Genomic DNA, 26784 nt, shown 5'->3' on the forward strand with positions numbered 1-26784 from the left:
TCTTACTCTCAACCTTATTTTTAGCTAAATGCTACATATTCTATTTTCTTAGATATAATTCTTTATTTAAGTTTAATGTGTACGGCTATGCACATTGATTTTTGGATTGCTAGCTTTTATTTGATTGTTACAAAAAAAGATGTTTGTAATAGCCAATTTTATAATCATCCGGTTTGAGTTTCCTATAAGAAATCAAGTTCAATTAAAGCAACACTTTGGGTAACTCTGCTTATATGTTTTGGTAGATATGTTTCTGTTTCTTTTTGCATTCTAAACTGCATGGGCATTGTATTTTCTTCAATTTTGAAAATGGTTGGTCATTTTTTATTGCCATATAATGATTGCTGGATTGGTATTCTTTTATAATAGAATTGTACTCTCTTCAATTTTTTGTTGGTTGTATGGTTGGATAAGCATAAATGGGCTACAAGGGTACTCCTGTGATTAATGGTATTATCTGTATTTTCAAAACAATAAGGGTTACCAATTTGGTCCATTCTAAATTGGCTATTAATGGAAAGGAATATAGTTGAATTCAAAATTGCTGTGAATTGTGTTTATTCCATTTTTTTACTTCATTTGATATAATTACCATTTGATTCTGATTTTTTAATATCCTAAATTACTTACAGATGTTTTAGATCTTTATTCTTCATTCTCTAGGAAGATTATCTAATGTTCTTAGGATCCTAATCAACAAGTATAGGTCTATATGCAGATCAAGACAAATAAGTGAACTCTTAATGACTTCAATACTTCAAAAAAGTATGTATTATTGCTTATTTGACAAATAGTTAATTTTTTTCCTTAGCTAACTAGAGTAAGTAACAAATGTTTACTTATGCAAGAATAGGTTATGCTAAGTATAAGGGATAATATCACAAAAGTATTCTTATTAAATGAGATTAATAAGATTATTAGCTTATCTATATATGCTAATAGAATAAGGTATAACAGATTAAGTTAAAGGTTATGTGATGGTTTGTTTTATTTTTATAGGTAAAGCATTGGTTTCAATTATAAATTTTCAGGTATTTTAATTTCTTTAGTTTTTTCTATTTCTTATTTCATCCTATTTATTTTTATTTAAGATTTTATTGTTTATTTCCTTATATGATGATATTTCTTTATTTTATTTTTTTATAGTATTTTGAATTAATTGTCTAGGACTAGAATTATCTTTTTACTTTATTTTTTTATATTAGGATCATCAAGCTATCCATAAGAATCCCATATGCAATTCCTCCGAAGCAATTATCTTCTGATAAGCCTAAAGTTGTCAATGCTTCTAAGTTGTTTAATATGCCATATAAAGCTTCTCAGCCTTATCATATTATGATAATTCTTCAGGGGCTTCTAGGTAAATTATATCAAATACTATTATATTGAAAATTGTAAGGATATAATTACTATGTATTTCTCACTTATGAGGTAGTGAAGTTTAAAAATAGTTCTAAGTTTTCTGGCAATTGAATTTTACAAAAACGGCATCAATGATGTCTTAATAAGATACTTTCTCATTTTATTCTTACTATATGCTTGATAACTGCTTTTATTGTAATGAGCATCTTTATTTAGTAGTTACCCTCCATTTCCTTAAAAAATACTATGAATTTTTCTATTATGATTATAGTACATGATAATAATTTCTCTAACCTTGATGTGCAAATAAAAGGGATAGGTTGAATATGTCATTAACTGGATGCTCATATTTTATATATTCAATTTACTCCATTTTTTTTTATGTTTAGGTAGTGGAAAGAGCTACTTAGCAAAGATGTTACAAGATCTTAAGGTTGAGAATGGTGGTGATGTTAGAATTAAAGGATACAAAATCCTCAAACCAAGGAAGATAGCCAACTAGAATTGAGTCGATTAATGAGAAGTAAGAGCAAGAAGATGGAGCATTTAATTTGAAAAATTATTTGAAAAATTAGCTTTGAAAGATGAACTTAAAAGATGAGTTTAGAGCATTATTAACAAATTACAAGTTGTTTTGTGAAACATCGATTTTTAACCAGATTTGATTAGGTGTCATTTATTTAGTATTTTAGTTTTTTCCTAAATAAAAAAGATTTGGTTCATTAATCAAATTCTTACTTGGTAGTTTCCATTTATTGTTAAATAATTTTTAGGTGATTTGTTATTATCTTTAGGATATCATACGATTTACCAGATTTGATGTTTTAGCTATATATATACCCTTGTACTCTAAAAAGTTTCTTAAAAATCATAAATAAAATTCTCATGAATTTTTTCATGATATCAGAGCGCTCATCTTGAACCATCAAAACCTGTGTATATATATATATATATATATTTTTTCTATCTTTTCATTTACGCCATAACCAGCAACACAGATGTGTTCGAGCCCTCTATTTTGTCTATTAGTGATCACAAACTCAATGAACAAAACTTAATCCAATGGTCTCAATCAGTGATGCTGTTTGTTTGTAGAAAAGGTAAGAAAAATTATCTCATAGGACTAGTTGTTTTACCCAACAAGAATGACCAGAAGTATCGAACTTGCAAATTAGAGAATAGCATGGTAATGTCATGGTTGATCAATTCTATAACTAACGAGATTTATAAGAATTTCATGTATTACAAAACTACTAAAAAGATTTGGGATGTTGTGAAAAAAACCTACTCCAACGTAAACAATACATTTGTAGTATTCAATATTAAAAGCATCTATATGACCTACGGTAAAAAGACTCTTCTATTATAAAATATTTTAATTTTTTAACTCATTATTGGTAGCAATTAGATATCTTTGAAGAAATAGCATGGAAGTGGCTTGACGATAGCCAACAATATAGAAAAATAGTGGAGAATGATTGAGTTTATAAGTTTTTACTTTATCTAAACATGAGCCTTGATAATGTTTATAGGAGAATTCTTAGCATTAAGCTATTACCCAGCATCCGAAAAGTTTTCTCTAAGGTCTGTCGAGAAAAAGGTTAAAGAAAAGTGATGCTGAAGACATCATGCAATCTATAAAATATAAAAAATTCAACCATTGCTATACGAGGACCAAAGTCCTACCAAGGTGATGCAAATCGATAGAAAACAAGTAACAAACCTTGGTATGACCACTGTCAAAAGGCAACACACATGAAAAAATTATTGACAAATCCATGGGAAACCTGCTAACTACAAACCATGTTCTAACTGAAATCGAGAGAGTCATGAAAATTTTGCCTCTACCGAGATAACTCTAACACTTCCAGAATTAAGCCCGTTCAGTAAATAGCAGTTGAAACTCCTTCAAAAAATTGTTCAGTAATTTTTTCATAACACTAGATTAGTTCTAAGCATAACATCTGTTACATAAAAAGGTAACTCTTTCAATGCTTTACTTGTGCAAAATGAAAATTCAAGATCTTGGATTATTGATTCAGGCATATTAGACCACATGACTGGTGATGCATTGGTGTTACATGAATACAGCTCATGTTTTGAAAATCTCACAGTTTGAATAGCAGATGGGTCACTTTCCCAGGTAGCAAGGACAAGTTTAGTCATTATTTCAAAGGATATAACATTTGACTTTATTTTTCATGTCCCGATTAGATTGCTACCTTCTGTCTATTAGTAAAATTGCGAGAGATCTTAATTGTGTTACTAAATTTCTTTTTAACACGTGTGAATTTTAAGGTTTGAATTCGGGGAAAAAAATTGATAATACTATGATATGTGCTGGACTCTATCATTTTAGAGATGAAGAATCTAAAAGACAATTATGGAAGAATGCTTGTTCAGTTTCATCTTCTAGTAAGAGTTAAGAAAATACAATCATGTTATGGTATTATCATTTAAGACATCTAAATTTCCTATACCTCAAAAAATTATTCCCTAATTTATTCAATAAAGATTCCAAGTTTTGTTACCTTTATTGATGATCACACCAGAGTTACATGGCTATTTCTCATGAAAGATAAGTTAGAGGTTAGTTCAATATTTTAAAATTTCAACAAGATGGTGCAAACTCAATTTCAAGCAAAAATTCAAGTGTTTAGAATATATAATGAGTGAGAATACTATTACTCAGTTCTTAGATCTTACTTGTTAGATTAAGGAATTATTCATCAAAGCTCATATATTGAAAGTCCTCAACAAAACATAGTTATCGAGCGAAAGAATAGACACCTGATGGAAGTTACATGATCTATTATGCTAGCTTCTCATGTCCAAAAATATTTTTGAAGAGAGACAATCCTGACATAACCTTTCTTATCAATAGGATGCCTTTTTGAATACTAAAATTTCAAACCCCTTGCCAAATACTTTTCAAAACCCACCCTCATGTCTAAATCATTTCTTTCATACCAGTCAAAGTGTTCAGATGCACTACCTTTTTCATATACACCACCAACAACAACAATACAGTAAACTAGACCTCAGATCACTCAAGTGTATATTTCTTAGCTATTCACCTAACCAAAAAGGCTATAGATGTTATTCACCAACTATCAAAAAGTTTTACACTTCTATATATATCACATTCTTTGAGAATTAGCCATTCTATCCCAAAGTCAATATTCAAGGAGAGAGTTTTAGGGAATATCAACTTTGAAAGATTGAGTCATCATCTGATTCTTCCTCTACTTGTCTACCAATTTAAATTCTCATTTAATAATTTTTCTTTTTCTTTCGAGCTAACTAGTTATCTTGAGTCTCCAAAATCTTCTAAAATCGTGTAAGAGACAGAACCTAAAGAAATGATTGTATATTCAAAAAGACCAAAATCTCAAAAGGAGATAGGGACATATACATCTCCAATACAGAACCAAGATTCTGAATAAAATCCAAGGATTTTTTAAATTTATATAGGTAACATAATTATTGAACCTATATTTGATGATTTTTCTAATGATCTTGATCAGCTTATTGCTATAAGAAAAGGTGTAAGATCATGTACTTTGCACCTTATTAGTAACTTTATTTCTTATGAAGGGTTCTTTCCTACTTACCAAGCACTGGTTACATCATTACTGATGTTTATATATCGAATACCATCCAAAAAGTGCTCAAACAACCAAGGTGGAATGCTGTGATAATGGAAGAAATACAAGAATTAAAAAAAATGGCACAAAAAAAATTATTGATCTTCCTAAAAGAAAAAGCCCAGTGATATGTAAATGGATTTTTATTATCAAACATAATATAGATGAAAGTGTGAACATATTCAAAGCTCATCTTGTGGCTAAGGGATTCACTCAGTCTTACAAGATTGATTATGGGAAAACATTTGCTCTTATAGCAAAATTGAATTATGTTCATGTGTTACTATCACTTGCTATAAACATATGGTTTCTTCACCAACTTGATATAAAAAATACATTTCTGAATGGTGATCTAGTGGAAGAGGTCTACATGAAAATTTCTTTGAGGTTTGATAACCAAGACAACATTGACAAGATGTGTAAGCTTCATAAATCCTTATATAGCCTTAAACAATATTTTTGCTCTTAGTTTGATTGTTTGACAAAGGCTATTAAAAAGAATGGGTTCTTACAATTCCAATCTGATCATATTATGTTTGTCAAACATTCACCAAATAGCAAGCTTACTATTATGATTGTTTATATTGACGATATTGTCTTCACAAGAGATTATGAAAAAAAAAATAATTGGATTGAAAATTCTACTAGCTAAAGAGTTTGAAATAAAAGACTTGCGACAGCTTTAATATTTTCTTGGCATAAAAATAGCTCGATCAAGAAATGGTATTTTTGTCTCATAACAAAAATATGTACTTGATCTTTTCAAAAAGACAGGGATACTAGGGTGTAAACTAATGGATACTTTGATAGACCCAAATGTCAATATGAAAACCAGATATGGAAGTCCTCTTGCAGAAAAAATAGATACTAGAGACTTATGAGAAAATTAATTTATTTGGAGTATACTAGACTTGACATTGGCTTTTATGTAAGTATGGTAAGTAGATTTATGAACAATCCTACAAAGACACACGTGGAAGAAGTATATCAAATCCTTCAATACTTGAAAAAAAATCTGGGCAAAGGGTTACTTCAAAAAAATACTAAGTAGAGATGTGAAGATTTTCTTAGATACAGATTGGGCTAATTCTGTGATAAACCAAAAGTCAATTAAAGGATATTGTACATAGGTGTGGGGCAACTTGGTCACTTAGAGGAGCAAGAAACAAGTAGTGATAGCTTGAAGTAGAATAAAGCTAATTTTAGGGTTATGTCTCACGAGATTTGTGAAGGAATTTGGCTTGAAAGAATGTTACATGAACCAAAAACATCAACTGAGAATTCAATGAAACTATTTTGTGATAATAAAGCAGTTATTAACATTGCTAAGAACCTTGTTTATCATGATCGAACGAAACATGTAGAGATTAATTGCTACTTCATCAAAGAAAAGATTGAAGAAGGCATAGTCAAACTAGTCTACACTCTAACAGAACATCAAGCAGTCGACATTCTTACCAAAGTTCTTTATCGTGGCAATTTCAAGAATTTGAAATCCAAGTTGGGTATGATTGATATCTACCACCCAATTTGAGGGGGAGTGTGGAAAATTGATTCTTAACTAGATTTGATTAAGTGTCATTTATTTAGTATTTTGGTTGTTTCCTAAATAAAAGAGATTTGGTTCATTGATCAAATTCCTACTTGATAGTTTCCATTTTTGTTAGAAAATGTTTAGGTAATTTGTTATTATTTTGAGGCTATCACGAGATTTGCTAGATTAGATGTTTTAGCTATATATATACTTCTCTGCTCTAGAAAGTTTCTTATGAATTCATAAATAAAACTCTCATTAATTTTTTCAGTTTTACAATTTTCTCCATTATGCTAATATGATGGATGATTGTTTTAGAATGGGAAATGTTAAACAGTATTACACATTTGAATTTCAGTAAGCCAATGGAACTTGATTGCCTTTTTTATGGCCTCCCAAATTTCTTGCGATGATTAGCAACATCACCTGGGAAGCAAGGTGATCATGGTAGCAAGAATCATTCTAAAAACCAAAATAGCTTAAAAAATGATGTTTACATGCCTTCGACTCTTATTCCACCCAAGGTTCGACCTTTTTGCATGATTTAGCCCAACAAATGGTTTAAGCTGGCCACCAGCAACAATTGTTTATGATCTACAGCTGATACTTTTTCTTATGATCTAATACTAAGATGTTTATTTTTTTTTCTTAGTGGTTATAACTTTTGAACTTTATGAGTATTTGGTAATTCATTTCTGTAATGATAAATATCATTATTAACGTTTCACTACTTTTCTTGTTTATGCTTGATATAAGTAAGGAAAAACATAGTCTTGAAGTAGGCAAAGTGTGAAATCTCAAATTTTTTTTAGCCAAAGTGAAATATCATATTTGTGTATTTAATACTATATTAGGACTTTTTTATTCTGGCAAGTGAGCTAAGTAATGATACATCACCTAAGTAATGCAGCTGAAAGATAGGTTTTTGTTGCTCTGCATAACTCATAATTTTCTAGTCATTTGACGCATATATCTTCATTTGATGCAGACATCTGTTACTCATATGTCTTCCCAGAGAATCGGTACGAACTATCCTTTTGTTAATTTCTTGATGGCAATGGAATTAGATTTTTTTTTATTAATGCATTAGCATCAACATGGTGCTTTCTTATAGATGGCATGAGGAATACCGAAGGAAAGAAAATGGCCGAATACTTAAGTGTCGATAAAGATAGGTTCGTAGCAAAATCTAAGAACCAGAGATTGGATAAGCATATGGATTAGATCTACAAAAATTTATTTCATTTGTACATGCTTTTTCATATAGTTTTGTGCCTTTTTGAACATATCCAAATGTACATGAAGATTACTTATAAAACATGTAGATATAATAGTTATGAATACAATCAAAATGTGAAGTGAAGCTTTTGAACCAAAATTAGACAATTCTTAGTTTTAATAGGATAATTTTTTTAATTAAATTAATAATAATAATTAATTCATATATTATTTTAAATTAAAATTCAATTACTTTAATAAACCGAATGGAACCAGGCGACATGCACTAGCTCAAATAATTTGAAACGGGAAAAGTATTAAATTTGATCGTTAATTATAATACAAATATAAAATTTTCTTTTTTAGGCTTACATATTATTTAGTGATTTTATTTTTCGATATTTTTTAAAATTTTTTTTATAAAAATAACTATCCGCGAAGAATTCACAACGCCTGGAAGGGAGGACACATGGTGACACTGGTGGTGGCAAAAAGCGCGGACCCGGCCTCAATCGGCCTAGCATCTTCTCTCTTAGCGATGCCCGGGTGGCACCCTGGCCCTTCCCTCCAGGTTCAATCAACCCTCCTTTGCTCACACTCTTCTTTCTGTTGTCTTCTCTGATATCAATTTCAGGATGCAGCGAGTTACATAAACAAGGAGGTGAGGCTAATAAAACTCGACAAGCGACTCGTCGTCGAGAGCCATTTGGACAAGCGTTGGGAGGAAGCCACCGGCGAGACTGTGAACGACGTCGTGTTTCTCAGCAAGCATGTCGCTTCCTCTAATAGACCTGCCCTTACTATTCATCCTATAGATATTCAATTTTTTCATTTCTTTCTACGTTTATTACACTATATTTTAATCTCTCTAACCCTAAGCTTTTATGGTGTTTTAGGCACGCCGCACGTGCGTGAAGGTGAGGCTTTGACTGCCGGCGGAAAGCCAGGATGGCTGCACCACCGAACCCGAGGATAGTTCCGTGGTTTAGACTCTTGAAGAACATTGCTCATTCACATAATTTAGTTCTTGAATTTGAGGTAATTCAATACAAGACATTATAAAAGTTTACTTTTCAGACGTTGTTATTGACAATTCTTATACATAATTAAAGCTCGCGGAAATCCAGTGCTTAGCTCAATTGATTCAGTTACTTTTAAAAGGTAACATCTAGCATGTTGAGATCTCAAATCCCTGCAATTCTTTTCCCTATTCTTAAGCTGCAGCCTCCTTTCTACTAAAAAAATTAAAGCTCGCTGTTTAGTTGCCTGGTTCAGGGTTTTTAAAAGTTTTTTTTTTTTGTTTGCATATTAGTTTTGGTTCATTGAAAAATGTATAGATTTGCATATTTACAAACTTGTAAATCACTTAGATTATCCTCGGTGCGTTCCACTTTTTTTTTTACACTGTTTGAGTGTGTTTTATCATGTTGTAGGTCACGTTGGAGGCTACTCATCATGGTCCTGAAATCAATTCACCAACTATGTTTGTGGAAATTGGTAAAACCGTAGTCACTGCTTGTTTCGCTTTCAATGATCCTATGATTTTTTCTGTTACTAATTGTTCTTCTTTTTTTTTTTATTTGGTTTTGAAATCTGCATTTCTGTTTTCTCTTAGGTAGTACAGAAGAGTATTGGAATAGGCAGGATGCTGCACAAGCCATTGCTCTGGTGGGTACCTATTTGTGAACATAGTTGAATTCCCTTATGCCTGTTAAAATGAAGAAAATCTAATTTGATTGAGATTCCGTAAATAGAACCCGATTGAGACATAATTGTTTAAAATCCAAATAGTGCAGTCAATTTAATCAAATTGACTGCAATTAAGTATTAGCAAATGTAATGCAACTAACTTTATAAAAGCAAAATTCTTGATTGAATTCACTGTAAGAAATAAATGCTGCTTTTTTCATTACTAACTGATAAGTAAGCATATTTGCTATGCTTATCATTTGTTATTCAATATGATCATGTTGGCATTTGTGCACCCTCATCAGCATGAAATGCATGAGCATGTGTTGCATGCGTGATTGAGGTCACCAGAAGAAATTTCATTTGATCTATATCCACCATGTCAGCAGTCACTTCATAAGGTACAGCTTTTATACCCTTGTTTCTCTGCTGAATTCACTTCATCAATATAACTCTGAAAACTACCTTCATTTCCTGCAGCTTGTACACTCCTTCTTTCACTGTTTTCAATTTGCATGATTTATAGACATGGGATGCTAACATTAAGTGATAATAAATGTTTTTTCATTTTGGAATGAATTTTAATAATATGGTATTTGAAGTTAGTGTGGGAAGGACTGGGTCTTGGAGGAAGAATTGGAGTCGGAGACCGGAAAAGGTATAGTCCTGCTAACCATTTTCCTACTTTGTTATGAGGGAGCTGCCCCATATGAATAATTAATACAGGACATTTTTTTCTTTCTTTTCTTCTTTTTTTTTTAATAATAACCTCAACACATCGATTTAATATGGCTTCTCTCTCTTTCTTTCTGCTGCGTAGTCATTAAAAGAAGTGTAAGGATTCCTAAGTCTAGTTAATGGCTTTTCTAAATTCTTTATCATTTTTTTGTATTTTGTAATTGATCTGCTTTGCAAGATTTGATGACATTGACATTATTGTATGAAATCTTCTTTCCTTTTTGTTTTTTCTAAATTTTACTTTATATTCTGAGAAGAATTTCATATTGTAGATAAAAGTTATGATAGTAATCCTTGGTAAAACAGCGATTTTAAAATCAAACTGACATATGGGATTGAAAATAATGACCTAGTGGAAGAAGTCAAAGAAATAGATAAAAAAAAAAAATTTTTCTGGGTTTTCATTCATAATAATTTCTAAAACTCACTTACTTTTGCCTGTGTTCATTAAAGAATATAATGATGCAGGGACAATGATAGAAACAAAATCCTTCTTGGTATTGGTGGTGGCCATTATGTACCCAGGCATATGGATATTGTTCAGAAAGTTACTACCCAAGCTTCTGGCACCCCTATGCTAGTTTTAATTTACATTTTGTTAGGCATTGAGAAATTGTATTCCTCTATTACTCTTTACTATGTTGACAACTAGCACTTGACATTATAGCCTATTTCTGAACCTATTTGGATTTTCGACATAAAACCTATATGCCATACCACAAAATTTTCAGGAAAGATGGTGTTTGGGTGGGCCATCTGCTGTCTGGCTATTCTCTGTTGATGGAAGATCCTGGAGAAGCAAAAGTACCAGCGAATCCAATGGATGTTGGTGGAACTTAGAGAGAAACAATCAGAGTTGCATTTGAGACCACCAAATTGGCTTTTCCTGGAGGAGAAGTTCTAGCTCATCTTGATCACAAGTTAGTTACTGCTGTGAAAAAAATTTTGTTTAACCTTAATATGGAATAAAACTGTTAACCAAATCTACCTGAAACTTCTAATAGAAAAGAGGGAAAAAAACAAAGATTACGATACTATCATATCCACATTTCAAAGAAAAGCAAATGTGGACTCATAGTAGAGTTCCTAAATTTATCATAGCTTCTGGCATATTTTCATATAAGATCTTGGCAATTAAATCATGCATCGATACATTTGATCATTGAGAATCACTAAACAAGGAGTGATTTTTGAGGTAAACATTGCCCTAATAACTGAAGGATAAATTGTAATTTTTCTTTATGCATTAAGTTTAGCTCTTGCCATGGCATAAAGGACTAGTTTTCTGATGGATCAGTTCAGAAATTTTCGGTTTAAGCTGGTACACAAAACAATTGTGGTCTTAAATCTGCAGACAAGCCTAAGATATGGAAAAATTATGTTTAGCAAATTAAAAATTTCAGGTTCATTCGAGAAAATCACTTGTTTAAGATATTAATAATTTTATTTCTTGTTTTAAACATGCATGTGGGAATATTTTATGTTGCCACCTATAACCACCATGTAAGCCACTATGCATTTCATCGTAGTGGAAGGTTAAATCAATCAATATGTTTGATTTGGTTGAAAGATGGTGATTTATTTAGAATAAGATGGTTTCACATTGTGTTTATATCTTCTCTCTAGTTTTTGAGTCCAGAAAAGGGAAAAAAATATTTATAGACTAATACTGCTACTTTTTGGTGGATTCAGGAGTTTCAAGAGCTGGCAGAGAAATGCCATTACAGGGTTCTTAGCAGAGCAGAACATAAAGATTGGCAAACCAGGCGACTTCTGTCCTTGTTAAATGCTGCCAATGGCTGATTCTTGTGACTATAGATTTTTCCTGTCAATGCAGTACAAAATTACAGCCTAGGGCAATATAAAATTCGTTGAACTAACCCTGAATTTATAGTTAACTCTATTTTACAATTCGATAGGATGCTTTGTTGGTTGACTATACATTTGCTTTCTTTTTATGCAAGCGACGTAAGTCCATGTACTATTGACCTAAATAATCATAGTCGATCTTTTTTCTAAATCAATGTATTTCAGGATTTTTGAGGTGGACGTTTGCTATTATGTTTCAACCCTAATATATAAAATATTAATAATTTATGGATTTATGTAGTGTTTTAAATGAAAATTATATTTAATAATTATTTTTTAAAACTTTTATTAAACTCATATAGTTTTTATTAAAATTTTACATTATTTTTATATTTTTATTAGGGTCGGTATTTTTTTAGTGTCGTGATGTCAGCCCATACAAATAGACTCTGAAGCAAACTTGATTATTGGTTTCATTTTGCTTTTAGCCTTTTCTACCGTCTCACCTGAGTTTAGGTGAATGTTTGCCATGATGTTTCAACCCTAAAGATTTCTTCTACCTAAACACAAGTCTTAGCTAAATTTGATCATTTGTATATTTATGTTATATAAAATATTAATAATTCATATATTTATATTTATTTTATATAAAAATTATATATTATAATTTATATCGATATAAAAAATACAAAATATATTTTTTTATTTTTATTAAATTTATATATAATTTTTATTAAAATTTTAAATCGTATTATTTTTGTATTTTTACATGTCAGTGATTTGAACGGCAGATCTAATATCAGGCCATATAAATAGACTCTGAAGCAAACGTGATTATTGGTTTTAGTTTACTTTTGGCCTCCTTTCTCTACCGTGCCATTTCAGTTTGAAATCTAGAAGAAAAATGGGCGCAGAAGAAGCTTCCAGGCAAGAAAGCCAGGGTATAATCTTCATTGAAATTTTGGCAAGTGGCAGATTCATTTCCTTGGATTGATGCAGAATTTCACTTCCCAACACACTAAACGTGTCTGATTGGGGAACGACCTAGAAAATCAGGGCGAAGCTTCAGTCAACTAAGAACAACATCTCCATTATATAGGACATCTTCCTTTTCCCTAAACTTGCATCATTCAGACATTTCTTTTTGAATGTTAAGCATGGCATTTGCAATCAAATTTCTGCTTCTCATAACATTTCTTGCAGCTGTCTGCACCACAGATGCCTTGAAACAGAAGGTGACTCGCATCCAATTTTACATGCATGACATCGTCGGAGGCCCTAAGCCAACTGCTGTCCGAGTTGCTGGCCGCTCCAACTTCACTAGTCGAGACCCCATTGCAACCATGTTCGGGTCCATTTCCGTGATGGACAACCCTCTGACGGTCGCCCCAAACATCAACTCAACTTTAGTTGGGCGTGCTCAAGGGATCTATGCTATGTCATCACAAGAAAATGAATTCAGTCTTCTTATGACTCTTACTTATGCTTTCACTAGTGGACCTTACAATGGTAGCACTTTTAGCGTCCTCGGCCGCAATCCGGTGATGAACAAAGTAAGAGAAATGCCGGTCGTTGGAGGCACCGGAAAGTTTAGGCTCGCTCGTGGATATTGCCTTGCAAGGACCTATTCAATGAAAGAAATGGATGCAGTGATTGGATATAATGTAACTTTGCTCCACCATTAGCCATCTTATTCTAAGACTAAGAGTATTATAGGCATATTGGTGTTTACTGTTTAGGCTATCAAAATTGTTTGTGGTTTGTAGATTTTCAATCCAATCTTTTCGAGAGTGTTTTTTTTTTTTTTTTTATCAAAAGGGTATACCATAATTTACTTAAATTGATTCATGCAATTTATGCAATCGGTTTGTAATGTTCTCTCTATCCATAAGTTAAGTGAAAGGTGAAAATATAATAAAAAATAAACATCAATTCAAAATTATAATATTTGATTCGATTCGGATCGAATTCAAATATTAAATATATATGAATTTCAAATCGGATTTTGAATTGAAAAGTGAAAAATTAAAAAAAAATTAAAATCGAATCAAATTATATATTTTTATTAATTTATATATTTTTTTAAAATTTTTATAAAATAAAAATAATAATTTTATATCAAAATTTACTTAAATATCTTAACATTTTATATTAAAACAATATATAAAAATAAAATATTTAAAATTTAAAAATCGTTAAACTAAATCAGATCGAATTGATAAAATTTTATTTAATTAAATTCGAATCACATAAAAATTTAATATAAATTTAGATTAAAATTTAAAAATTTATAATATTACACTATATTTAAAAAATTCGAACCGAATTGAATCGATCCAAATCATTATCACATTTAATTACGGCTTGTTTAGTAAAAAAAAATTGGCCCATTATATCAAAATAAAGAGAATAGTAAAAGAAGTTGAAATTTTTGTTAAACATAATAAAGACGGGTTGCCAACTATTACCTCCACAAATTTCTCTCCTTTTTTTACCATGTGAAGAATCATAACCGACCCTTCTGGTCATCATGAGCTCGCACTGTTAACTCCCTTATTCATTCCATGCATTTCTCTGGTTTTCAAATTCAAATGCTCATTTCCCTCTTCCAATTCAACCTCTGTCTCTCCCCCTATCAAACTGTTACAGAGAACAATAGGAAAGACATCAACGAACATAAAAATGACAAAAACAATGTGCACTCCATGGACATTGACAAGGTTTGTTAGATGGAGAGTAAGGGACTTGGCTTCATCTTTCTTATCTTGCAGGTTCCCTCTAGGTAAAACTGATAACAATAACTGATAAGTTGGTTTTACCATTTTTTTTCTATACCCAAATCTTTGTTTAACTCAAGAAAATCTTTTTATACCATTTTCAGGAGACTTGAAAGCTATTGTAGTAACCTGACAATATAAATTTTGTACAGAATAATTGCTTGTTGATACTTGGAAATCTTTGTGATCATGAAAGTTTATTACATTGCCAATTTTCTTGTCCAATAACCTGTGTTGATGCTATTTGTTCAATTGCAGAAGAAGAGCGAGATACACATCGCCCTTCATCGCCTCAATTTCCAATCAGAAACATTGTTTTTGAATCAAAGGATGACACCAGAGATAAGAAGAGCAACAAGAGACTGTCACGGCGAAAAAGATGCAACAAGGAGAGACAGCTAAACCAGAATCCAGCAATTTCCAGGAACATTGCTTCAGTAGAAAATGGGAGTGACAACTCAAGCTGGCCATGTTTTCCTGATGAAGAATATATAGTCTTCTGCTTTAGAGAAGATGGAGCTTTTGATGTTGTGAGGGATAATAGCAAATCCGAAGAATCCAATCAATCCAACATAACTAAACAATTTGGTTGGGAACAGCTTGATCATGCCGAGGATGCAGAAAGAGATAAGCAGAGCAGTGATGAGGGAAGATCAAAAGAAGATGGATATGAGGGAGAGATCATTCCTGCTAAACAGGTAAGGTTATATTTTCTGTTGAATCTGTTTATGATCATTGAGACTTTTTTCAAGTTAAAATCTGAGAAATACTTGAATTAATAAAACAGTGACAGAACATAGAACACTCGTGAAAATTTAGTATAATGCAGTGCATGCTTGCTACCATGATGCATAAGGCTTGAATAGCAAGCCCGCCTCATTGCTTCATCTATATTAGCAACAGGTTTCTCTGGAAATGGTTCATCAAGAACATAAAGCATCTTTTCTCGCTTTAAAACAAGCTTAAGATTGTGGAACTAATAATTGACGCTAGGTAGAAATTCAAGATCATTTCCTTGTTGGATATATAGCAGTGAGACTTTTGTCTTTGAAGAGATTTTCAAGGTGGGATTTCACTTTTACATTTAGGGTGATGGAGAAAGGAGCAGCATCTACTTGGAGGTAGAACAAGCTTCAGGTAGCTTAAGGAGAAGACATCAGGTGGAGGAGACATCGACAGCTAACCGGGGGAAGGTTTCTGTTGAATCAAGTGGCTCTAATCAATCTGATGGCAGCACAGGATCCTTTGCCTTTCCTGTGTAAGTATTGGAGGAGAACTTTGGTTAATTGACTGTTATTCAATACTATTATTTTCTGGTCCTAGAAGCTTATGGCTTGATTGCTTTGGTGAAAACTGTTGGATTGCAGGCTGGGATGGGAGTGGATGGGAAGTCCAGTGCAAATGCCAAAATCAGAGGGCGTGAACCCGAGGAAGAACAAGGCCATCTCTGTCCATTTCCAATGTTTTAGATTCTGATTCTGTCTTCTCTCAGTTTTCCTTTTTTAGGCTGAAGATTTTCATGAAGATAGTATTTATGTTCATTATTCTTTTATTAATAACCAAGTATATCTGATTTTTTTCTTTTTTTTTTAAGGTAAGAATTATTGGTTGTTGTACAAACCCCAACTAACTAATTGTCTTATGTCTATCTACCCTCTCTCCCCAAACTTTATTAACTTGTTTTTGTGACTCTTTGTAACATCTGAATTGCCAATATACAATATTAAAATTCATATATTTATATAATATTTTATATAAAAATTACATATCAAAATTTAAGTTAACATAAAAATATAAAATATATATTTTTAATTTTATTGAATCTACATTAATTATTGCTACAATTTTAACATATTCATATCTTATTTTTATCATATCATTTAATCGTATTTTAAATTATTAAATCCACCTCTATTAGACTGTTTTTATGACCCTCTTCTCTTCAACAAGGATAAGAAATGAACATTGGGATGGGGGGACAACTTTTGATTCAAAATTTCTTTTTTAATAAAATAATCACAGTCCGCCAATAACAAAAAGGTTTCAAGTCTTAAAGATATGAATTCCAAACTTATAGATAGGGTCTCTTAAAGATAATTACATTAATTAACTTAGCTAAATCTTGAATTCTTTGATTCAAACATTTTAGAGTCAAAGACTGAGGCACTCGGACAAATCACACTCTAAACAATAAAATGAAGATCTCAACTCCCACGCTCTAATCCTCCTTCCTCGACTATTGAAGTAAGAAAAAAATGGACATGAATAACGAGTAGGCACCAGAGGAAAATGAAGATTTAAGTTATTCATAACACCCCTGAAAATGCTAGACATTGAAACCAGCAAAGCCATATAAACAAACAATAATGGCATATAATAAGTACAAAAAAAAAAAAAAAAGTTGCAGAAGCAGCCACCAAGAAATGAGAGAGGATGAAGGGTGAAGGGAGATGAGATACAATAACCGATAATGCCAATGCATCAATGAGCTCGTGTGACAAGCTTCAAGCTTATGAAATCCTTACATTGCTTTCTTCCAAATCTTCGGATTTGAAAAGAAATGATTGAAGATGTAGCCTTGCACTGGCTGCAGCAGCAAGGGATTCTTCATCTTGCTTCTCTTTGGCTGTAGCAAGAGCAGCAACATAAGCTTGTCTTACTTCTTCCATATTCTGCATCTCCTTTTCATCTAAATCATCCTGTTCATACCAAAAGCAGATTTCATGACAAGACAAGACAAACAATGAATCCATACTTATATGGTTTTCAAGGTTATTTACAACAAACCAATAATAGCCTTAAAATATAAATACTTTCTACCAACTTTCTCTTACGGCAAATCCAACAGAATGAAGAGCCATGAATAGGGAAGAAAAAGTTTATAAGAAACAAACCTTTATAAATGCTATTACCAAGTTATGCAGAACAGCATATATTTGGATTTTTATTCTCTTATACCATATATAACAATTTGATATTTCAAACAACATATTTCAGAAATAAAAGCAGGAAAAGTCAAAACAAAATAAGTTGATTTTAGGCATAGGACATGAGCTTACTATATAAGGAAGATGATCCAAATGATATGGTGCTACATCATAATCTTCAGCACGTGTAGTAGGATTATTCTTTGTCAAACCATTTAACAACACCATAAATGATGAAAATTCTCCTTGCATGGAGTCTATATCATTTTGCAGCTTCTCCACCTTTTGCTTAGATGTCATTGCTTCCCACTGTGTCTTTTCCAAGGCAGCCTGCTTGTCTGCAAGCTTAATCTGAGGAAAGGCATATTTATCAATAATGATAAGGGAAGAAGCAGTTCGCAATGAATACATTTAATATTCACATCTCTGTTCAGTAGTCAAATGAATCATAGGTACACAGAAATCACAAAATCAAAAATGAGAACGAGATATTCTGCAACCTTACATGATGGATGAAACTCATTTTTAAATCAGACTAAAAATTTTTAATGATACTCATATTTTAACAACCAATAAAACAGACAATAATTACAAAATCATTCCAAATCTTCCAGAAATATAGTTAATTCTTGTAGTCGTAACGGCTTTTGATATGTCAATTATGGAATAATTTCTCATCCAAACTTTATTTAACAAAAATATAAATCTTACAGCAAATAATATCAATCCACATAAGCTCCAAGTTTATATTCATCTACAACCTTGCTGCCCCCATCAGAGTTTCAAAGATAAATATTGAGAAGGTAATTATGACAAACTAAAATATTATATGAAATGATTTTTTTAAAATGAAAAACATTTCTAGCAGAAAGACATAAAAGACATATACCTTGGCATCAGAGAGTTGCATCTGAATAGACTTGACTAAAGAGTCCCTTTCTCCTAAATATCTGTGCAATTTATCAAGTTCTGCATGAAGATCATTAATCACGTTCTTTGAAATCTCTGATGATTTGAGAAGTTCATCTTTCTCCAGCAACTTTCTTTGCAGATCGTCCAGTTGTTCCCTCAATGCAATTAACTCCTCATTTTCTTTTTCCGATGACAAAGCCCTTGAGGAAAAGATTGAGTAGTTGTCACCATCTTGGTTATTACCATCACTCTGGTCTACTTGGTCCTTTTTCTTTCTCACAGGAATGGATTGAGCTGCATTCCTCCCTTTTAGATCAGTAGCCTTCATGAATGGAAAGAACAGAATTATAGCCCATTCATGTAAAGAAAATAAAAGAAAAAAAAATCATCTCACAGAAGAAAAGTTATTAAATTAAAATCTAGGAATATGAGCAAAAATTGATAGTCAAGACAACTTCATATAAAAAATCATGAAAAATTGTAATTGAAACCTATCGAACTCTGGATATATCACAGCCCCCGTTAAAATCTATCAGTAAGATGGTTGCTTTCTCTCTTTTTTTTCATCCCTCCTAGGAACTTACTTTATGTCTTTGCTCTCCACTGACACAGGCAACTATGACTACCATAGTAAGATCAAAACTTCAACTCGCATGGTGGCATGTTATATACAAGTACAAAAATTGCCATCAAACAGAAAGGAAACAACAAATTTTCTTTAGAGTAGCCAGTATCACTAATGATTAGTGACTACAGGCATGTAGCAACTTATAGACTAGACAACTAAAAGTGGTAGCACAGCCGGAGTAATAACGCATCACATTATAATACGAAAGACACCATTTTCCATTGCCTCTGCCCAATTAAGGCTTGTCAAAACTCCATTGCAGTAACTAGGAATCAGAAAGGAGATCTGACATTCCAATTTTCATAAGTGAAATGCAAAAGCACATAATACCATAACGAAATCGTATTAAATACATATATGCCATTTAGGTCATGTTTAGTACATAAGATGATGAATAAGATAGAACAATAATTATCCTATATTATGTTTGGTTTGTACCTACAGAAAGGGATAGGATTACAAGGAGCATTCAATCCTCCCAACGTAGAGATTATTTTTAATCCAAAGGATTGAATTTATATGTCCTATTATACCCTTAAAATTACATCAATAATTTAAATTATATAAATTTTGAGAAAAAATAATTTTGACCAATAAATAAATTATCCTATCCTAATCCTTGAACACATCAAACACAAAATGGTATGATATTATTTAATCTAATCATATTCATAATATCATCTTATCCTATCTTATTATAATCTTGTGTGCCAAACACATCCTTAAAGATTTATATTTGATTCACTCTGCGAATATATAGTTATATACATAATCAGTAAATCACAACACGGCGTCACATCAACAATTGCGTTTTTTTTTTTTTTCACGAGTCATGGAAACAGCCTCTTACAAAAATGCAAGGTACAATAGACCCTTCCCCGGACCCGCGCACAGCGGCAGCTTTGCGCACTGGGCTACCCCTTACTAACAGCAAGCTTTAGTTCATTAACAATTATAAGCCTATAAGGAATGATAATGCAAGCAATATATAACTCCACAATATTTTTAAAATTTTAAAAAAAAAAACATATTAAATTGAAACAAGGAATGATATATAATCTTACTTTTCGGGATAGGGATTCCCTTGAAGGCGTCTTGGTGTATATAATCGAACCACGCCTTGTAAATGAACTGTTTGCTTTACGCTCCTGATCAAAATCAAATATAATAATAATTAATTAAATTTTAATAATTAATTTCCCGTTCTTTTTCTTTTGACTTTCCTTTTTTTAATTTCAAAAAATTAAAAAAATTAACAATAAAATTAAGTAAAGAGAGAGGAGATTACAATGAGGGACTGAACGAGAGGGATCATTTCAACGAGATCATTGTAAAGCACGCGATCCACATTGCCGTTAGAGTGATTGAGTGAGGACTGAGTTCGATGGTGAGTCGGCGACGAGTTGCTGATATCTCCTGAAAGCCAGGATTTGGAATCTAAATCCGAATTGTCTTGTAAATCTACGAAGTGATGCGGTTCAAACATTTTCTTTCTTTTCCCCTTTTAAAACTGGAAAAATCAAAAAGAAAATAACTGTTTAATTCTGAAACTGACAGAGTGAGGGAAGAAAGAGAGAAAGTTTAAGATTTTTTTTTTTAAATTTTGAAAATCGTTTTGGATTTCGTTTCCTTTTACGGATAAAGGATCTTCTTCAAACGTAATTTAGAAGGTAATTTATGAGATTACTTAAATACCCCTTAACGACCATAAATTATAAAAGTCGGCAGTTGAATAAAAATGGTAAAAGAAAAAAGAGCAGTGCTAAATACACTCTTATTTTTTCTTTTCACACACTCTAATTGTTTTTTAAAATTTTTTATAAGTGGAATTATTTCATTATTTTTCTCACAATTTTTTAAAGTTTTATAACTTTTTGAAAAGTTATATAATTTTTAAAAAGTTATAAATTTTTTCAAAAAATCTTTTTGCAAAATTTATAACTTTTCAAAAATTCATTTCTAAAAATTTATGTAAAAAATTAATAATTAAAAAATTTTACTTAAAAAATTTTGAAAAAAAAATATGAAAAGAAAATGTTTGAGAACATTTAGCAGCACTCAAAAAAATGTAAAAAAAATTTCTTTATTTTTTTATTTTTCATAAATTAAATTTTTTTTTTTAAAAGAGAGAGATACACTTATATTTTTAATATATAAAATAATAAAATAAATAATTACGAAATAATGTCTTAGATTAAAACTATCATTATCTTATAAGATGTAATTGATCATCATGCATTTATCTTCACTCATTTCCTTTTATTGTCAACGAAAATTAATGTCCTCTAACTTGTGATACAATTTTTTTTCCTTTTTATGTTATGAATAGACATCCAACTCGAAATTTTTTTATCAACTTGAATTATATTGAAGTAACACTAAAAGCCTAAATGAACAGGATATTTGATGAATAATTTATAAAAAAATTTAATTCTTGTTTGTTTATTAAATTTAATAAATAATTATAAATAATATTTTAAAATTCATAAATATTATAAAATTTGTTTATATTATGTTCGTTTATATTCGGTGCATAAATGAATCCGGCAAATAATGTAAATAATATCGATTTTTATTTGTTTATATTTGTTTATTAAATTTAACTCTAATAATCCATCTTAAAAGTACCTAAATTACCTCTATTTACTCAAATAGAGCTAAAAATATTATTTACTCAAATTAACTCTAGTCACAACAATGATTGATAAGGATGTACCAAGGTACCGACTGAGACATAATTTTTATGTTGATATTGATAAAAGTATTAATTCAAATCTCATAATAAATTTATTTAAAATTGATTAGATATTATTTTATAAATAAAAAAAATTAAAAATAATAAATTTTTGATAAATAAATTTAACTTATAAAAAGAATTCTAAGAAAAAAATGATTCTTAATGAATAAATTAATATGCTTATAGTTAAGTGAAGTTTCTATAAAATTATATATGAAAAAAATGTAAAAGAGTCAAAAAATTTTATGAGATAAACATCTCGTAAGATTATTAGAGATTTATATCTTATGAGTGTGTATGTTTGAATGTTTTTGAGTAAATTAAAAAAGATTAAAAGGGTTCACGTAGGTATAATATATGGATATATATATATATATAAGTATGTATTTATTTGAGTTGAGAATATTTCATAAAATTAGAGGAGATTAAAAAAGTCTATGGATATCAATTGTTGAGTGGTTAATATGATTTTATGTATGTTTATAATTCTCTATAATTAGTTGATTTTTTTTTCATCCGTAAACATAAGTCGATTGGATCAAACTACGTTAAATTATTATCTCTTGTATTTAATTGATTGTTTAATTATGTTTCTATTGGTGTGATTAGATTGAGACTTTTTAACCGCACATATATAAGTTACAATTTATGGATACCGAGTTTTAGTCTATGGTTTTATTGATACTAAATGTTTTGAACTATCCATTTATTTTATTCATTTTTTTTCTTCTCTTTAGACACTATCCTTTTTTAAATATGATCTTTAAACTAATATAATAATTTATGTATTCAAGTAGTGCTATTTTATGTCAAACATATATAAAATATAAAAATTATCTTATCATAATTTATAATAGATTGTCAAATACAAAAATGTTTTTTTGATTTTTTCTAAACCCAATAGGAATTTTATGGACGTATTTTGTTTATATATATATATATATATATATTAGTTTTGTATCATGATAAGTACATTAATTTGCTGAGTCTACTTTAAGCATCCCTATGAATTGTAGAAGTTGCCAAACCTCCATTAGCTCCTTTATCTTCCTGAATGTATTTTAGCTTTTCTTTTCTCTTCATATATGATCAATCACTAGTTTATCATATATATTTGCAGAAGAAAATGCAGAAAACTTTGCTTGCATTTTTCCTTGGCTGCTGATTCAAGGTAGTACTGTTTTAATATTTTAATTTTGCTTCCTTAAATTTGTCTGTTGCAACTATTTTTTTGTCATGTAGGATTACTATTAAGGCAGGTAAGGACATAACTGTTTGATAAAAAATTGGAAAGGATTATGATTATCCTATTGGAATGTGACAAATGCACAAATCCACTAGCAAAAATTTTGCAAAATTCCTTGTGCTGGGTTTTTATGGCTATGTAAGTGCATTTTCTCCGTTGGGGTTCTTTAAAGTTTTGTGCCAGGGAGATCATTTTTCTGATTCATTCTTCACAGTGAATAGTGAAATTTGGTTACTTTTCCATGTCATTCCCATCTGATATGCTTTTGTTTCTTTGATCCTTTAAACTTTCTTTGTGTTTCATGATTATTGCTTCTTTAAAGGTGGCAGGGCATCTTCTTTTCTAATGATGAGTTAGGCTATTGTGGTTCAAGTGGTGCTTAGGAAATTTAGGCTCCAGGTCTTTGCTCACTTTGTTAGTGCTTTATATCACAAAAAATCCTCGCTTCATAGTGTTGCTTGCAGCTTGTTTGCTGAAAAATGACATGGGTATGGACAATTTTAAACACGAAATGGTGACATGAAACAAAAAATATATGAAAAGGGACATGAAAGCAGCATGGTTTAAAATTATGTCAATTTCGGTTGCTGCTTTGTTGAGTATGCAGAGAACAATGCCTTTCCTTGGTGATTGTCACTGTGATATATAATTTGCTCATAAATTGTTTTCTGTATCTACAGATTTCACCGATATTTGACGATTGTCCTACATACAATCATGCAGGGGATGATCTAGTCTCTAATTTTCAGTTGATGGAACATATCAACCTTCATTCAGAGATGTGGCAGACTTGTTAGTGAGTACACAAACAAGCTGCAAACATTCTTCATGTCTCATCAAATTTGTTATGGAATCTGACCTTTATTCATTTCAGCTGCTGGGTTCAGGTAGCTGCAGATATTTAATAAAACAATGTGCTTTTTTTTGTAAAAACTAATGCCAGCAGAAGAACATTAACTTAAAAGCACCTTGTATACTGTGAACTTTGTTACCAATGAGGCATTGATGCTTACATAAAATTCCTTTCTTCATTGTTTTTCCTTGTTTGATTGCCAGTAAACTCTTTATGGAATAGATAGAGTTTCAAACACTTGATGTCTTTACAGCAATCGATGTCATAAAAGTTGGTTTTTCTAGGAATAACTCTATTGATCCTCGTTGATGGATCAATGATGATACTATTGAAGCTATCTATGTAGTACCGTCAGATTTACCGAATCATTCACTTTCATCAATCTAAAAGGGTATAATTAACTGTGTTATGTATCAGATTTGAAACTTAATTGGTCACATTTGTTTTTCTATATGAGAAGTGACTAACTATTTCCAGATTTCAGTATGCATATTCCATCATGTCTTTCTAACTTTTTTACTCTCTAAAATATCTTTTCCTTCCTCTTTTTAGTCATGCATTTATATAGAATCCATGCTCATGCTTTTGGCTCTGAAGTCTCTGCAGGGATGAGAGCATTTAAGGTGAAGATCAATATAGAGTTAAAAGACAAAAGGTAGATGGAGTCAAGAACCATGGAATTAATGATTTTATGCCTTGGAAGAATCCAATACAGGAGGTAACATATACTGCAAGTCCTAGTGAAGCAGAAAAAAGTAGGGAAGAAAACGAACTTCGTAATACTAGTGAGACCATTTTGGCATCTGATCATGCGCCAGAGCTGATTGTTTTTCTTCAAGAGAGTGATTATCAGTCAGTCAAGGATATTTTCATAGACAGGGCAGTTCTTCCATGGAGTGGATTGAAGTCTATAAAGATATATCTTCCAAGTTTCAGCAGGATGTGGATGGCGACAGCAAAGAACCCAGAAAAACTCTAAGGACAATGTCATCCAGTTCCAATGAGATTGAACAGGACTTTCAGAATTATGTAAGGAAACAACATGCTCTTAAGAACTTAATGAAGGATGGTGAAGAAAATTCTGATGGAAGAGATGATCATTTACTTGATAAGTCCTCTGACAAGATGATTCCTGGGATGCAGTGTATCAAAGAGGTAAGAAGCAACATTCTCCCATGCTTAATTCTTTAGTACCTAAGACGAGCAAAAATAATAATTTTATCAGAAACAAAAACCAAAAGTTTTGTAAAGAAAAGAAAACAAAAGAATTCCCAATCCATAGAAAAGGCAATATTGGTGACATTGAAGAAGAGTTTCAAAGGATAGTCTCTAGAACTACTATTTTTGTTGCAGGTTTTCACATACCATTGTCTGCCAGTACATGCAAGCAGAAAAACTAGTTTCTTTTACAGGATTGCTTATGCTTTTGTGCTGTGTTCAACTATTATTGGCAATGATGACCATCAATCAGAAAAAATGATTGAAACCTTAATAAACTCCATTGTTTATGTGTTTTTCAAGCTTTGTCAAACCTGGAGGGCGAAGTTGAAACATGATTCTTATTATAGGTTAGTAATTAGAGATTGCCGAATTTCATCGAACATACTATTAGTTGTCACCATAAATTTTATGCTACGGAAAAGTCCTAGTTATGGCAATGTTGTCTAAGGTGAACAGTGGTAAAATATATAGAATAAGAAGTATTTTCTTGAGTCTTGACGAAAGATTAGGTATTGTTCTTTGTGTTATTTTTACCAGCTGGATATTATTAGGGTCAATGGTGAGTACTGCATCTCCAAACGGTGACATTGCATCTGTACTTGATTGTCCCTTGCATCATCTTTTCAACATGCAGTAGCAATTCAACAAAGAATTTCCTGATTTTCACATAAAAATATTCAGATTTTGATCCATTGAGCACAGCTGCAGTTCCAAGTAGGAGATTCAATTTCATTGAACCCAATGGAACCATCTGTCACTGTTACAATTAAGGACAATTGCCAGTTAATTGAGGTCTCCTCCAGTAGTGAAGCAGAGAGTGGAAGCACCATTTTTTTTTTTTTCTGATTCATGTTTATCTACCATGAGTAGCCTTGAGGAATTTTTAGAAGGTCCAGAGTGTCAACAGCCTCATAAAACTGAGAGCTTATCCAGGACTGAAGATAGGATGTCAAGAAGCCTAACAGGTCCAAGTCAAAGCTTCGTTAATGAACTTGCTTATGGAGATTGTTGTTTCCTTTGCAGTTAGTCCTCTTTCAGGCACAATAACATACTCAGGACCAATCCCATGTTTTGGTAGCATCTCTCTGCGGTCAACTAGTAGCACTACCAGTTCTCATTCTTTTGCTTTTCCCATGTAAATTGTTCTTCTTAATCATTTCATTGTGCTTTTCTCAGGTACCGATCAAAAAATTGGTGGCTCTTTGTTTGGCTTTTATGTATAGATTGCCATCAGAATGGAATGGCGGCCCAGTAGAATGGTGGAAGCTGACAAGAGACAGCCCAGGAAGCACCAAAGTTAGAGAACCTGTTTTCTCTGCTGCAAATTCTGAATGCTACATGTGCCCTTCATTGCTTTTTTATAGAACACTGTTTTAATTCCTCCTATATGACATTGTATTCATGTGTATATCCTCTTCTATTTCTGTCCCTTTCGTTAGTTTCCATTACTCATCTGTTGTTCCATAGTTGCAAGGTTTTTGATAAA

General features: G+C 31.4%; 2 protein-coding genes and 3 pseudogenes across 4 annotated transcripts; 4 read left to right on the forward strand and 1 right to left on the reverse strand.

The window, feature by feature from the left end:
* The first annotated feature begins 8209 nt into the window (after positions 1-8209).
* LOC111289601 (D-aminoacyl-tRNA deacylase-like) lies at positions 8210-12208 on the forward strand (annotated as a pseudogene). Its single transcript, XR_016329353.1, has 9 exons — positions 8210-8332; positions 8396-8573; positions 8655-8799; positions 9195-9258; positions 9377-9429; positions 10053-10108; positions 10657-10731; positions 10920-11108; positions 11881-12208. The product of XR_016329353.1 is annotated as a D-aminoacyl-tRNA deacylase-like (transcript).
* Positions 12209-12877: 669 nt separating this feature from the next.
* LOC111289610 (dirigent protein 22 pseudogene) lies at positions 12878-13806 on the forward strand (annotated as a pseudogene).
* An 896-nt stretch (positions 13807-14702) lies between these two features.
* On the forward strand, positions 14703-16389 carry LOC111289621 (uncharacterized). The gene is made up of 3 exons (XM_089745764.1): positions 14703-14717; positions 14927-15472; positions 15863-16389. The coding sequence occupies exons 1-3, from the start codon at positions 14703-14705 to the stop codon at positions 16034-16036; spliced, it is 735 nt and encodes a 244-aa protein (XP_089601890.1). The 3' UTR covers positions 16037-16389.
* A 671-nt stretch (positions 16390-17060) lies between these two features.
* LOC111289616 (protein MICROTUBULE BINDING PROTEIN 2C-like) lies at positions 17061-20865 on the reverse strand. Its single transcript, XM_022880810.2, has 5 exons — positions 20530-20865; positions 20306-20389; positions 18591-18935; positions 17834-18052; positions 17061-17473 (listed from the first exon to the last, which is right to left on the reverse strand). The coding sequence occupies exons 1-5, from the start codon at positions 20725-20727 to the stop codon at positions 17285-17287; spliced, it is 1035 nt and encodes a 344-aa protein (XP_022736545.2). The 5' UTR covers positions 20728-20865; the 3' UTR covers positions 17061-17284.
* A 2111-nt stretch (positions 20866-22976) lies between these two features.
* LOC149514137 (uncharacterized) lies at positions 22977-26746 on the forward strand (annotated as a pseudogene). Its single transcript, XR_016329354.1, has 4 exons — positions 22977-23149; positions 23905-24020; positions 24675-25232; positions 26475-26746. The product of XR_016329354.1 is annotated as an uncharacterized LOC149514137 (transcript).
* Positions 26747-26784: the final 38 nt, after the last annotated feature.

The sequence above is a fragment of the Durio zibethinus genome, chromosome 17 (genome assembly GCF_047325235.1).
Source record: "Durio zibethinus cultivar Kanyao isolate XHJ-2024 chromosome 17, ASM4732523v1, whole genome shotgun sequence".
Classification (NCBI taxonomy): Eukaryota; Viridiplantae; Streptophyta; class Magnoliopsida; order Malvales; family Malvaceae; genus Durio; species Durio zibethinus.